The sequence below is a fragment of the Drosophila rhopaloa genome, unplaced genomic scaffold (genome assembly GCF_018152115.1).
Source record: "Drosophila rhopaloa isolate 14029-0021.01 unplaced genomic scaffold, ASM1815211v1 contig_167, whole genome shotgun sequence".
Taxonomy (NCBI): domain Eukaryota; kingdom Metazoa; phylum Arthropoda; class Insecta; order Diptera; family Drosophilidae; genus Drosophila; species Drosophila rhopaloa.
Genome location: NW_025335047.1, coordinates 1,422,102 through 1,434,561, shown reverse-complemented (window position 1 = coordinate 1,434,561; position 12,460 = coordinate 1,422,102). Strand labels below are relative to the sequence as shown.

The 12,460-nt window shown below is 46.8% G+C and overlaps 2 protein-coding genes across 3 annotated transcripts in view; both read left to right on the top strand.

Annotated features, from left to right (window-relative positions):
- The window catches only part of LOC108046604 (dorsal-ventral patterning protein tolloid), a 31,618-nt gene extending 23,808 nt beyond the window's left edge, over positions 1-7,810 (top strand). For both annotated transcript variants that reach the window (XM_017126419.2, XM_017126421.2), the window contains exons 6-15: positions 424-663; positions 1,201-1,759; positions 2,077-2,275; positions 2,348-2,472; positions 3,290-3,429; positions 3,527-3,732; positions 4,604-5,247; positions 5,945-6,125; positions 6,193-6,455; positions 6,884-7,810. In XM_017126419.2, the coding sequence (XP_016981908.2) occupies positions 424-663; positions 1,201-1,759; positions 2,077-2,275; positions 2,348-2,472; positions 3,290-3,429; positions 3,527-3,732; positions 4,604-5,247; positions 5,945-6,125; positions 6,193-6,455; positions 6,884-7,204 (2,878 nt within the window). In that variant the 3' untranslated portion in view covers positions 7,205-7,810. The remainder of the gene's footprint in view (positions 1-423; positions 664-1,200; positions 1,760-2,076; positions 2,276-2,347; positions 2,473-3,289; positions 3,430-3,526; positions 3,733-4,603; positions 5,248-5,944; positions 6,126-6,192; positions 6,456-6,883) is intronic.
- A 533-nt stretch (positions 7,811-8,343) lies between these two features.
- On the top strand, positions 8,344-12,188 carry LOC108046679 (dorsal-ventral patterning protein tolloid). Its single transcript, XM_017126528.2, has 6 exons — positions 8,344-8,665; positions 8,797-9,129; positions 9,190-10,019; positions 10,173-10,434; positions 10,502-11,070; positions 11,127-12,188. Exons 1-6 carry the CDS (start codon positions 8,406-8,408, stop codon positions 12,086-12,088), a joined length of 3,216 nt encoding a protein of 1,071 aa, XP_016982017.2. The 5' UTR covers positions 8,344-8,405; the 3' UTR covers positions 12,089-12,188.
- The last annotated feature ends 272 nt before the right edge of the window (positions 12,189-12,460 follow it).

Sequence of the window (12,460 nt, the reverse complement as noted above, 5' to 3'; positions counted from 1 at the left end):
GGAATCCCCCCTCTCTCACCACCACCAATGCCACACCACCACCACCACATCCGTTTCCGTTTCCGTTGCCATTTCCCGGCCCACTGTAAATTGCTGGCCATTTTCATTCAGAGGTTTTTCGGCATAAACTTTAAACAAACAGCAGCCATTTTGGCAACTCACACACACACACAAACAAAGGCTTATTCACACACACATGGCTCATTGTGCGGTTGTGTGTGTGTGTTTGTGCATGCTAAAAGTTATGAATTTTAATAGAAATTCGCGTGCCAAAAGTTGTGCCATACAACAACAACAGAGAAAAATGTATGCAAAACTGTTGGCAATTAAAATTACGCGTACGCCACGTGAAAGTTTTCCGCCCACCGCGTTGCACAATCATTCGCATCTAACAAGCCAACCGCTTTCTCTTTTTCTTTTCAGGACTCCCAAGGATGAGGAGCAGCTGCGTCATCGGGTGGCTCGCGCCGTCACCGCCAAAAAGGAACGCATCTGGGACTACGGCGTGATTCCCTACGAGATCGACGGCAACTTCAGTGGCATCCACAAGGCGCTCTTCAAGCTGGCCATGCGCCACTGGGAGAACTCCACGTGCATCAAGTTCGTGGAGCGCGACCCGGAGTTCCATCCCAACTACATCGTCTTCACTGTGCGCAGCTGCGGGTGAGTTCAGGGGTCCTAAATATAAACAATAACTATAAAAACTATAAATTTAAACTTTTTCATTTTATTTACCAAATTGTATTTATTAATTATAATAGTAAGCTCCCGTTTTTACCTTTGCAACTTATAATATACACCCATAGAAAATATAGAAAATTTCCTTAAGAGTTTCAAACTGGCGTACATTTCCTAGAAAAAAGTACCTTAAACATAAGCCTAGCTTATTAATATTAATATAAATTACCTTATAGTTAAGTCAATGCAATATATTGCTAAACTTGAAATTAGTCTGCTTTCTGGGTGTAGTTTCCTTTTATTTAACGAAATTATAAATCTAGAAGATTTGGATTTATTAGACTTTATTTTACACCACCAGCAAATCAATTTTGATGGTGTTTGGTTTTCAAGAATAATGTTTTCTTAACCGCACATTAGATTTTACTTGGAACCAATTCTCCTGTGAGTTTTGGTGCCAGCAATAAAATAATGTTTAATTGACTTAACTATTCTGTCTTTCTTGCCTCTTTTCCCCACCAGATGCTGCTCGTTTGTGGGCAAACGCGGTAATGGACCCCAGGCCATCTCCATCGGCAGGAACTGCGACAAGTTTGGCATCGTGGTGCACGAACTGGGGCACGTGGTGGGCTTCTGGCACGAGCACACGCGTCCGGATCGGGAGCAGCACGTGGTGATCGAGCACAACAACATCATGAAGGGCCAGGACTACAACTTCAACATGCTGTCGCCGGACGAGGTGGACTCGCTGGGCATGGCCTACGACTACGACTCGATCATGCACTACGCGCGAAACACCTTCTCCAAGGGCACCTACCTGGACACCATCCTGCCCATCGAGATGAAGGGCCGCAAGAGGCCGGAGATCGGCCAGCGACTGCGCCTCAGCCAGGGCGACATTGCCCAAGCCAACCTGCTCTACAGGTGCCCCAAGTGCGGCCGCACCTTCCAGGAGAGCTCGGGCATCTTCGCCACGCCCTCTTACTACACGGCCGGAGCCCTGACCAACGAGACGGAGCACTGCGAGTGGCGGATCACGGCCACCTACGGGGAGCGGGTGGAGCTGAAGCTGGAGAGCATGGTAATGGAAACGAACCCAATAATACCTTAACTAAATGATTTAGAATTTGCGGTTTAATTTAAGGAGGATATTTGGAAATTTTATGGGCAATTCCAAATTTCCGAGAAACTTCTTTACTTTACTTACTTCACTTTTTACCATGAGCAAATTTTACATAAATAGTTCTTCATAGTTAAGTGGGATGACCCTTATATGTATTTTCCATAGAACATTTTAATTTCAGTTGAATATTTGAAACTTAGCTATAAGCAAATTATACATTTTATATATCTTCATAGTTAAGTTGTATGACAATAATGTGTACATATTTCCCATAGAACATCTTCAAGTCGAACAACTGCGAGACGGACTACCTGGAGATTCGGGACGGCTACTTCGAGAAGTCGCCGCTCATCAAACGCATCTGTGGCAAGGTGGACAAGGACGTGATCCGCACGGAGACCAGTCGCATGCTGCTCACCTACGTAAACACACGCCGAATTGAGGGCTTCAGGGGCTTCAAGGCGGAATTCGATGGTGAGTGGGAAATGGGAAAACGGAGAACGGGGAAAGTGGTCCTTGGCAGTGCCTGACATTCCATTCCGATAGTTGTCTGCGGTGGCGAGCTGTCCGTGGACGAGGCCGTGAGTCGCCTGGAGTCACCCAACTACCCGCTGGACTACCTGCCCAACAAGGAATGCGTGTGGAAGATAACAGCTCCGGAGAATCACCAGGTGGGTGCGGAAGTTGACTATTGTCTATTTAAACAGGAAAGGGAACCAACTTCAGCCAGCCGGAGTTTATACACACCTAGTTTTGCAATATTTTTTTTAATAAATACGCAATTTAAAGAGTATAAAAGCGCAGTCATTTAAATGTATGCCACTTTAAAATCCGATTTCTGTAAGAAAAGTTATGGGCTTAGAAATGCAGTTTTTTGGACACTTTTCTGCAAAGCCATTTTTCGCAAATTTGGAAAGGGGTTACATACATTGTAAAAATGATGAAAAATCGACCCAAAAATAAAAAAAAAGTTAAGTACACAGATTTTTAGAGAATTTAACCAGGGTCATTTAGAGGTATGCCATTTTAAAATACGATTTCTGCAAGAAAAGTTATGGGCTTAGAAGTGCAGGTTTTGGACAGTTTTTTGCGAAGCAATTTTTTGAAAATTTGGAAAGGGGTTACATTGTAAAAATGATGAAAAATCGACAAAAAAAAAAAAAGTTAAGTACACAGATTTTTAGAGAATTAAACCCGGATTATTTAGAGGTAAGCCGCTTTAAAATTCGATTTCTGTAAGAAAAGTTATGGGCATGGAAGTGCAGTATTTGGACACTTTTCTGGAAAGCCGTTTTTCGAAAATTTGGAAAGGGGATACATACAGGAAAGTTATGGGGTAAGAAGTGCATGGTTTGTCGGAAGATTGTATTCCATTGTTCTTGTCCATTGTTTTATAGGTCTATTTTAATTTCGACAGTGTATGGCTTAGTCTTCTCCAAATAAAACCGCAACATAGACCCCTGTTAATTAATACCCATTGGCTTCCAGGTGGCGCTGAAATTCCAGTCCTTCGAGGTGGAGAACCACGACAGCTGTGTCTACGACTACGTGGAGGTGCGCGACGGTCCTGTCCAGGACTCGCCGCTAATTGGCGTTTTCTGTGGCTACAAGCCGCCGCCGAACATGAAGTGAGTGCCACTGAAGAACTGAAGGGGAATCCCCGCCCGTCCCCGTCTCCCCGCCCCTCTAAAAAGGAACTCTGCCTTTGTTCGCCTCCCTTTTCAGGTCAAGTGGCAATTCGATGTTCGTGAAATTCGTGTCGGACACTTCGGTGCAGAAGGCGGGCTTCTCCGCCGTGTTCATGAAGGAGGTGGACGAGTGCGAGACCCAGAACCACGGCTGCGAGCACGAGTGCATCAACACGCTGGGCGGCTACGAGTGCAGCTGCCGCATTGGATATGAGCTGCACAGCGACAAGAAGCACTGCGAAGGTGGGTTGGCTGCTCGAAAGTGAATTGAGATCTAGTTATTTTCATTTGAAGATTATAATACTTGCAAAACCAATGGCCTATTTTAAACATTCACCACAAGCACAGGGGGACATTTTTTATACCCTTGCAGAGGGTATTATAATTTCAGTCAAAAGTTTGCATATATATTCTTGATTAGCATCACCAGGAGAGTCAATCTAGCCATATCCGTCTGTCCGTCCGTCCGTCTGTCCGTTTCTACGCAAAATACTCCTAGTCTAGAGGAGACTAGTCAAAGTACATTACATGTATTCCGTAGTGCTAAGTAATTGCCACCACAGATCCTAGCTGATTTGCTTCGAGTTTCAAGTGCCTAAAACTAATATTGGATCGCGACCTAGTTTTAAAGCTATCGGCTTGAAACTTTCCTAAAAGTTGTCTTTCTATAGCAGGTAGTATATAAGTCGGAACGAGCCGGATCGGGCGACTATATCATATAGCTCGCATAGGAATAATCGAAAAAAAAAATTCAAAAAAATTATAACTTTGTGGATTTTAATATTTTTTGTTGTTCTTTGGGACTTGGTAATATTTAAATATTATGGAATTACGGTTTTAATTAACTTAAAATAGGACAGCAATATCATATAGCTGCCATAGAAACGATGGCCAACTGCAGCTCAAAATCGACATAGCATCATTGTTTTTAGTAATATAGGCTTCCTTTCTTGTTCTTTATAAAATCCAGTTGTTATTTAAAAGCAAAACCGTTTAGTAAATTTTGTTCATTTTTAGCAAAATTGTGGTTAAAGTTTCTACTTAACTTCAATTATTTACAAGATTTAAGGACGCAGTTCTAAAGTCCCCAAACCTTCCTTCCTTTCTCTTCAAGATGCCTGTGGCGGCGTCATCGAGTATCCGAATGGCACCATCACCTCGCCCTCCTTCCCCGAGATGTACCCCCTGCTGAAGGAGTGCATCTGGGAGATTGTGGCCCCGCCCAAGCACCGCATATCGCTGAACTTCACCCACTTCGACCTGGAGGGCACGGCGCACCAGCAGTCGGACTGCGGCTACGACTCGGTGACCGTGTACTCGAAGCTGAGCGAGAACCGGCTGAAGAGGATCGGCACCTTCTGCGGCTCCGCCATTCCGCCGGCGGCCACCTCCGAGGGCAACGCCCTGCGCCTGGAGTTCCACTCGGACAAGTCCATCCAGCGGTCCGGCTTCGCGGCCGTCTTCTTCACGGACATTGACGAGTGCGCGGTGAACAATGGAGGATGCCAGCACGAGTGCCGCAACACCATCGGATCGTACATCTGCATGTGCCACAACGGGTACTCCATGCACGAGAACGGGCACGACTGCAAGGAGGGCGAGTGCAAGTACGAGATCTCCGCCGCCTTCGGCACCATCTTCAGCCCCAACTACCCGGACTCCTATCCGCCGAACGCCGACTGCGTCTGGCACTTCATCACCACCCCTGGCCATCGCATCAAGCTGATCTTCAACGAGTTCGACGTGGAGTCGCATCAGGTGAGCAGCTCCAAAGGAGCTTGTGGAAGAGATTCTAAAACGAATACCATATAGGGAAGGGTGGAAAAGATCCACCATTTGGATTTCTTATTAGTTTATTTTATAATTTTATTTTTGGAATCTTTAGAAATAATTTGTCAATACACGAAAACAAGGTCCCTCCTTGTGTAGCGTATTCAACAATCTAAAAAAAAAAAAAATTATTATTATTAAGATGATAGTAAAGTTTACAAAACTAAGACCAACATAAGGGGTGTAGTGCTAGATGCTAACAATATTTTAAATTTTGATTTTTGATTTTAGATTTCGTTTGTATAAATTGTTTTTTTTTTAGGAAATTTATGATCGGTTTTTTATATTTTCTGATGTTGTGTTCTTAAGGTGGCTAGGCGATTTTTAAAGAAATGTTGCTTTTCTTGTGTAATTGCATGGATATAGAATGTGTTCCATGTTTAAAGAAGTTTATATCCACAATGTTGTTTCTAGGTATTCTCCTATTTAAAAAAAAAAAGCTTAAGATAAATAAATAGAGTAGACAGACTTAAAATGTGTTTTGCTCTATAATTAAATAAATAAAAGATATATTCAATTAAGCTACTCAGAATCTGTATCATTCAAAAGTATCTGTTTATACTTTAGTTAGAACGTTACCTTTCAGGGTGTTTTCAAGACTTTAATTTAAATTAAATTATTGCAGGAGTGCACATACGACAACGTGGCAGTTTACGATGGGGAATCCGAGTCGAGCTCCGTGCTGGGTCGGTTCTGCGGGGACAAGATTCCCTTCCCCATCTCCTCCACCTACAACCAGATGTACATGGTGCTCAAGACGGACAAGAACAAGCAGAAGAGCGGCTTCACGGCCTCGCACTCCACAGGTAGGGTGTTGTGAAACTTAAGCCAGTAATCCTGGACCAGTAATGGACCTCCTCCATTCATCTGCAGCCTGTGGGGGCTACCTGCGAGCCACCAGCCAAGTGCAGCAGTTCTACTCCCATGCCCGCTTCGGGAACATGGACTACGACGACAGCATGGACTGCGAGTGGACCATCGCGGCTCCGGACAACAGCTACGTCCAGCTCATCTTCCTCACCTTCGACATCGAGAGCAGCGAGAACTGCACCTTCGACTACGTACAGGTCTTCTCCGATATAGACGACGTCTATGGACAGTACGGACCCATGTACGGACAGTACTGCGGCAATGTGGTAGGTGTAGTTACCTCTTTTAGTAGTCCTTAATCTCAGATTGCTCAAAATGACAGGGAAAATACAAAGTACTTATGTTTTGTATTAAAATGTTTTCTCCAAACTACATTTTTCGAGACATTGGAAATGATTTTTAAAAAAATTCAAATTAAATACAATTTTTACAAAGTCAATGATTTAAAAAAGAATACTGTCTAATTTATGAACTTAAAACTTGAAAGGATTTCTATTTGCTTAAACAGTTTGGAAATACTGTCTAATTTATTAACTTAAAAGGATTTCTACTTGCTTAAACAGTTTGGAAGTCTACTTTAAATTAAATTAATTAATTTAAGAACTGAATCATTACCACCATCTACAAAATACAGCTGACATTACGTATACTAAATAGTAAGATACCTCCAATCCACCTTTCCAATCCATTACAGCTGCCCCAGGACATCAACTCGATGACGCACTCGCTGCTGGTTCGCTTCAAGACGGATGCCTCGGTGGCGATGAAGGGCTTCTCGGCCTCGTATGTGGCAGTGCCCAACTCCGGGGAGTACGACCACTCCGACGAGGATGCGGAGAACTCGTACAGCTCCGAGATGGTGACCCCCTTCCCGGGCTCCCTGAAGAGCATCTACATCGAGGACACGCAGGAGGAGACCGACGAGTACGGGGACGTGAGCGAGAACCGCCTGGTTTTCAATGGGCAGTATCGTCCTTACAGTCTACCGCATCGGTACTACTCCGGAAAGGCATAGAGCGCTCGGCAGGAGCCAAAATTCATGACAATATATTAAAACGGAATTTATTTAACAGATTTAGGCATATCGTCGCGTGCGTAAAACAAACTTTCTCGATCTTCCACGCGCACAGGACTTAATCAAGGACCTCGTCTAGGTCGCGATCCAATATTAGTTTTAGGCACTCGAAACTCGAAGCAAATCAGCTAGGATCTGTGGTGGCAATTACTTAGCACTACGGAATACATGTAATGTACTTTGACTAGTCTCCTCTAGACTCTGTAGCTAATGTGCAACCTTCTCTTGCATTTCACTGCTGTTACTCTGAAGCATTTTTCCCCTTCAATTTATATATTTCATTGTGCCACACAGCAATGTGCAGCGCACTTCGTTAGGCATCTTAGCATAAGTCGATGGGGCAGCCCATATCAAAGTCGGAACGAAAATTAGGATAGGACATATCTTCGGAGGCACCGAAAGTGGAGGGTCCTGGCAGAGGATCACACTGAACTTTTCACGCATGCATATGTACAACTCTCGGATATTTGACTCAACTTAATACGTAATTAAATCTATATATACATACTATTAAAACTTGCATAGTAACTATGTTTTAAAACCAAAACAAAATGAGTTTGAAATGGGTTTGTAGATGGGTTTATGACTCGAGTTCACATTGCCATTCGCAGGCAGAAGCGCCATGGCTCTTGAATAGCATTCGGAGGTGGAATTACCGCGAAACGATTCGTTCATGCGGGGGATTTGTGCCTTTATGATCATTAATGACCTGCCCTAAAAGGCCCGAGCCCAACACCTGATCCTGATCCGGGCAAATGCCCCTGAGCCAGGCCAGCGCCCCAGGTAGATGGTCGCTGGTCAATGTCAAGGTGCGCATCGCGCAGGGAAACCCAAATCAAAATCCATTGAATGCAGACAGGCAGAGACAATGGATGGGATGGTCAGCCCGAATCGCTTCTCCCTCCTCCTTTCTTTCCCTTAAGAGCTCTACCGAGTCCCTTTGAGCGGTCAGTCAAGATTCCTTCTCGCGTTCCCTCGCCTCGCCTCCCTCTGCCCAACCAGTCTGGGATCTTACCTGCTCGATCCACGGATCCCTTGTCGCACCAGTATAATTCGGCAATCGCGGCCCACGAGCGCTCAGTTAGAACTTTGAACTGGTTGAAGCAACTTCGAGGAACGAGCCCCCAGAAACACCTACGAAATGAAAACGAAAGCGAAATTACTTGTACTCTCTGTGGGAGCCACGCTATTAATATTGCTGTTGGATTTCGCGGAAGGCAGGCGACTGAGTAGTCAGCTGCCCGAGGGCGAGTGCGACTTTGACTTTAAGGAGCAGCCGGAGGATTTCTTCAGCATGCTGGATGCCCTGCCGCAGGTGAGTGGTGAAGTGGTGGCATCACGTGGCGGAGATGCGATGCCAAAGGAGCCAAGGGATTCAAAGGAGCACAGACAGTTTTCGGGGTAAGTTGCACAGGGATTAGTCCCACACAATGGCGCACAATTAGGCGGGCCACTTGGCCTTTGGGCCAGCACGTAAGCAATACCTGAGCTCATAAGCCGTCTGCCCATCCACCCCACTTTCCCCCACCCAGAAAACGCCGGAAGCAGCCGCAATCGCGAAGCAAAGCCAGGCTGAGATTACCCCCGCCACTTCTCTGGACAGACGACGTAGGAGATGTCATCCAAGCCTCCAGTCGGAATCAATTTTCCAGCGGAAGGCAGCGCAGGGCTGTCACTGTGCGAAGGGAGCGCACCTGGGACTACGGAGTCATCCCCTACGAGATCGACGGCATCTTCAGTGGAGCCCACAAGGCGCTCTTCAAGCAGGCCATGCGCCACTGGGAGAACTTCACCTGCATCAAGTTCGTGGAACGCGATGCCAGTCTGCATGCCAACTACATATACTTCACTGTGAAAAATTGCGGGTAAGAGTGGATTATATAATTTCCCTTCTTTTGAGATTTATATATACTTTCCCCCCTCAGTTGCTGTTCCTTTCTGGGCAAGAGCGGCAATGGTCGCCAACCCATCTCCATTGGACGCAATTGCGAGAAGTTTGGCATTATAATCCATGAACTGGGCCACACCATTGGCTTCCACCATGAGCATGCTCGTGATGACCGGGACAAGCACATCATCATCAACAAGGCGAACATCATGCGGGGCCAGGAGTACAACTTCGATGTCCTGTCGCCGCAGGAGGTGGACTTGCCACTGCTGCCCTACGATCTCAACTCCATCATGCACTATGCCAAGAACTCGTTTTCGAAGAGCCCCTACCTGGACACCATCACTCCGATTGGGATTCCACCCGGAACCCCGCTGGAGTTGGGTCAGCGAAGGCGTCTCAGCCACGGGGACATTGTCCAGGCCAATCTCCTGTACAAATGCGCCTCCTGCGGACGCACCTTTCAGCAGAACTCCGGCAGTATTGTCAGTCCCCACTTTGTTTACTCGCCAAATGGTGTGCTCGGCGACTTCGAGGGTAGTGGAGATGGCGGCGAAGCTGGAGAGGATTCCCCTCCGGCATCCGAATTCGATGCCTCCCTGACCAACTGCGAGTGGCGCATCACGGCCACCAATGGCGAGAAGATCATCCTGCATCTGCAGCAGCTGCAGCTGATGAGCTCCGAGGACTGCACGCAGGATTACCTGGAGATCAGGGATGGCTACTGGCACAAGTCGCCGCTGGTCAAACGCCTCTGCGGAAATGCCAGCGGGTTGGTCATCACCACCCAGACGAGTCGCATGCTCCTCAACTACGTGAACCGGAATGCGGGCAAAGGTTATCGAGGGTTTAAGGCGAAGTTCGAGGGTGAGTTTTTGACCTCTGAGAAAAAAGGGAGTTTAAAAAAATCAGCACAACAATTACAAGAAATTTATAAGATGTTAAGATCACTTTAAATACACCCTTTAAATACACCATATTATTGTATAACAATATTTCATATCTACGTTCATTTCCCAGTGGTTTGTGGAGGTGACATCCTGCTGACCAGGGATCAGTCCATCGACTCGCCCAACTATCCGCTGGACTACATGCCCGACAAGGAGTGCGTGTGGCGCATAACTGCTCCCGAGAATCACCAGGTGGCCCTGAAGTTCCAGAGTTTTGAGCTGGAGAAGCACGATGGCTGTGCCTACGACTACGTGGAAGTGAGAGATGGGAATCACAGTGAGTCCCGGCTGATAGGACACTTCTGTGGGGACAAGCTGCCGCCCAATATAAAGTAGGTCCACATGATCATGTTTATAAGAAGTCTCTTAACTAACAACTTTTAATTAACAACCATTCAGAACCCGCGGTAATCAGATGTACATCCGTTTTGTATCCGATGCTTCGGTGCAAAAGCTGGGCTTCTCCGCCGCCTTGATGCTGGATGTGGACGAGTGCAAATTCACGGACCACGGATGCCAGCACCTGTGCATCAACACCTTGGGCAGCTATCAGTGTGGCTGCCGGGCGGGGTATGAGTTACAGGCCAATGGAAAGACCTGCGAGGATGCCTGCGGCGGAGTGGTGGATGCCAGACGGTCCAATGGCTCACTCTTCTCACCCTCGTATCCGGATCTCTATCCCAATTCCAAGCAGTGCGTTTGGGAGGTGGTTGCTCCGCCGAACCACGCGGTCTTCCTGAACTTCACCCACTTCGATTTGGAGGGCACGCGATTCCACTACACCAAGTGCAACTACGACTATCTTATAATCTACTCCAAACTGAGGGATAATCGGCTGAAGAAGATCGGTATTTATTGTGGGCATGAATTGCCCCCAGTGGTGAACTCCGAGCAGAGTGTCCTTCGGCTGGAGTTTTATTCGGATCGCACAATACAGCGGAGTGGATTTGTGGCCAAGTTTGTGATAGGTAATATTAAGTAGAGCTTCTGTTTACCAGTTCTTATTATAATTCCCAACCCCCAGATGTCGATGAGTGCTCCATGAATAATGGTGGCTGCCAGCACAGGTGCCGGAATACCTACGGATCCTACGTGTGCAGCTGCCGGAATGGATACACTCTGGCCGAGAACAGGCACAATTGCACGGAGACGCGTTGCAAGTTCGAGATCACCACCTCGTACGGAGTGCTCCAGAGTCCGAATTACCCGGAGGACTATCCCCGCAACATCTACTGCTACTGGCACTTTCAGACCGTTTTGGGCCACCGGATTCAGCTGACGTTCCACGACTTTGCGGTGGAGAGCCACCAGGAGTGCATCTACGACTACGTGGCCATCTACGACGGTCGCTCCGAGAACAGCTCCACCCTGGGCATATACTGCGGTGGGCGGGAGCCCAACGCCGTGATCGCCTCCTCCAACGAGATGTTCATGGTCCTGGCCACGGATGAGGGTCTGCAGAGGAGGGGCTTCAAGGCCACCTTCGTTTCGGAGTGCGGGGGCTATCTGAGGGCCACCAACCACTCGCAGACCTTCTACTCCCATCCGCGGTACGGAAGCAGGCCGTACAAGCGGAACATGTACTGCGACTGGCGCATCCAGGCGGATCCGGAGAGCAGTGTCAAGATCCGGTTCCTGCACTTCGAGATCGAGTACTCGGAGCGGTGCGACTACGACTACCTGGAGGTCACCGAGGAGGGCTCCTCGATGAACACGATCCACGGCAGATTTTGCGGCAAGCACAAGCCGCCGATCATCGTTTCCAATTCGGACACCTTGCTGCTGCGATTCCAGACGGACGAGAGCAACTCCTTGAGGGGCTTTGCCATCTCCTTCATGGCCGTGGATCCGCCGGAGGACTCCGCCGGGGAGGACTTCGATGCGGTCACCCCCTTTCCGGGCTACCTCAAGAGCATGTACTCATCGGAGACGGGCAGCGAGCACCATCCGCACGGCCACCTCCTTCCGCCCAGCAGGCTGGTCTAGTTTCTAGTTTCTAGTGGGAAGGATGCGGAAGGATCTTTACTGATTGTTGTTGAAATTTGTAAATAGATTGTGAATAAAACTCATTTCGAATTAACTCATAGGAGAAATGGCATTTTTTAATTTAATATGTGGGCTTATATTTTATGAGTTTATTTTTTAAGTCATTACATTTTTGATGTTTCAATGAAAATTCATTTTAAATACTAAAAACATTATTACCAAATCATTGGGTTTTCTATAATTATTTTTCTTTGTAAGCAGATACTTGTCATTGTAACAAAAAATGTATATTTGTCAACCAAGTTTAATCGCCTTAAGTAATTAATTACTAACTTGCTTGTTTAGCCCCAGCATTTTACATTTTGCACTTTG

Bases quoted from the DNA above. Each gene is read 5' to 3' on its own strand.
- LOC108046679 (XM_017126528.2), top strand. From the start codon at position 8,406: ATGAAAACGAAAGCGAAATTACTTGTACTCTCTGTGGGAGCCACGCTA. The intron at 9,130-9,189 runs GTAAGAGTGGAT...TTCCCCCCTCAG, and splicing joins TTCACTGTGAAAAATTGCGG to TTGCTGTTCCTTTCTGGGCA. The intron at 11,071-11,126 runs GTAATATTAAGT...CCCAACCCCCAG, and splicing joins TGTGGCCAAGTTTGTGATAG to ATGTCGATGAGTGCTCCATG.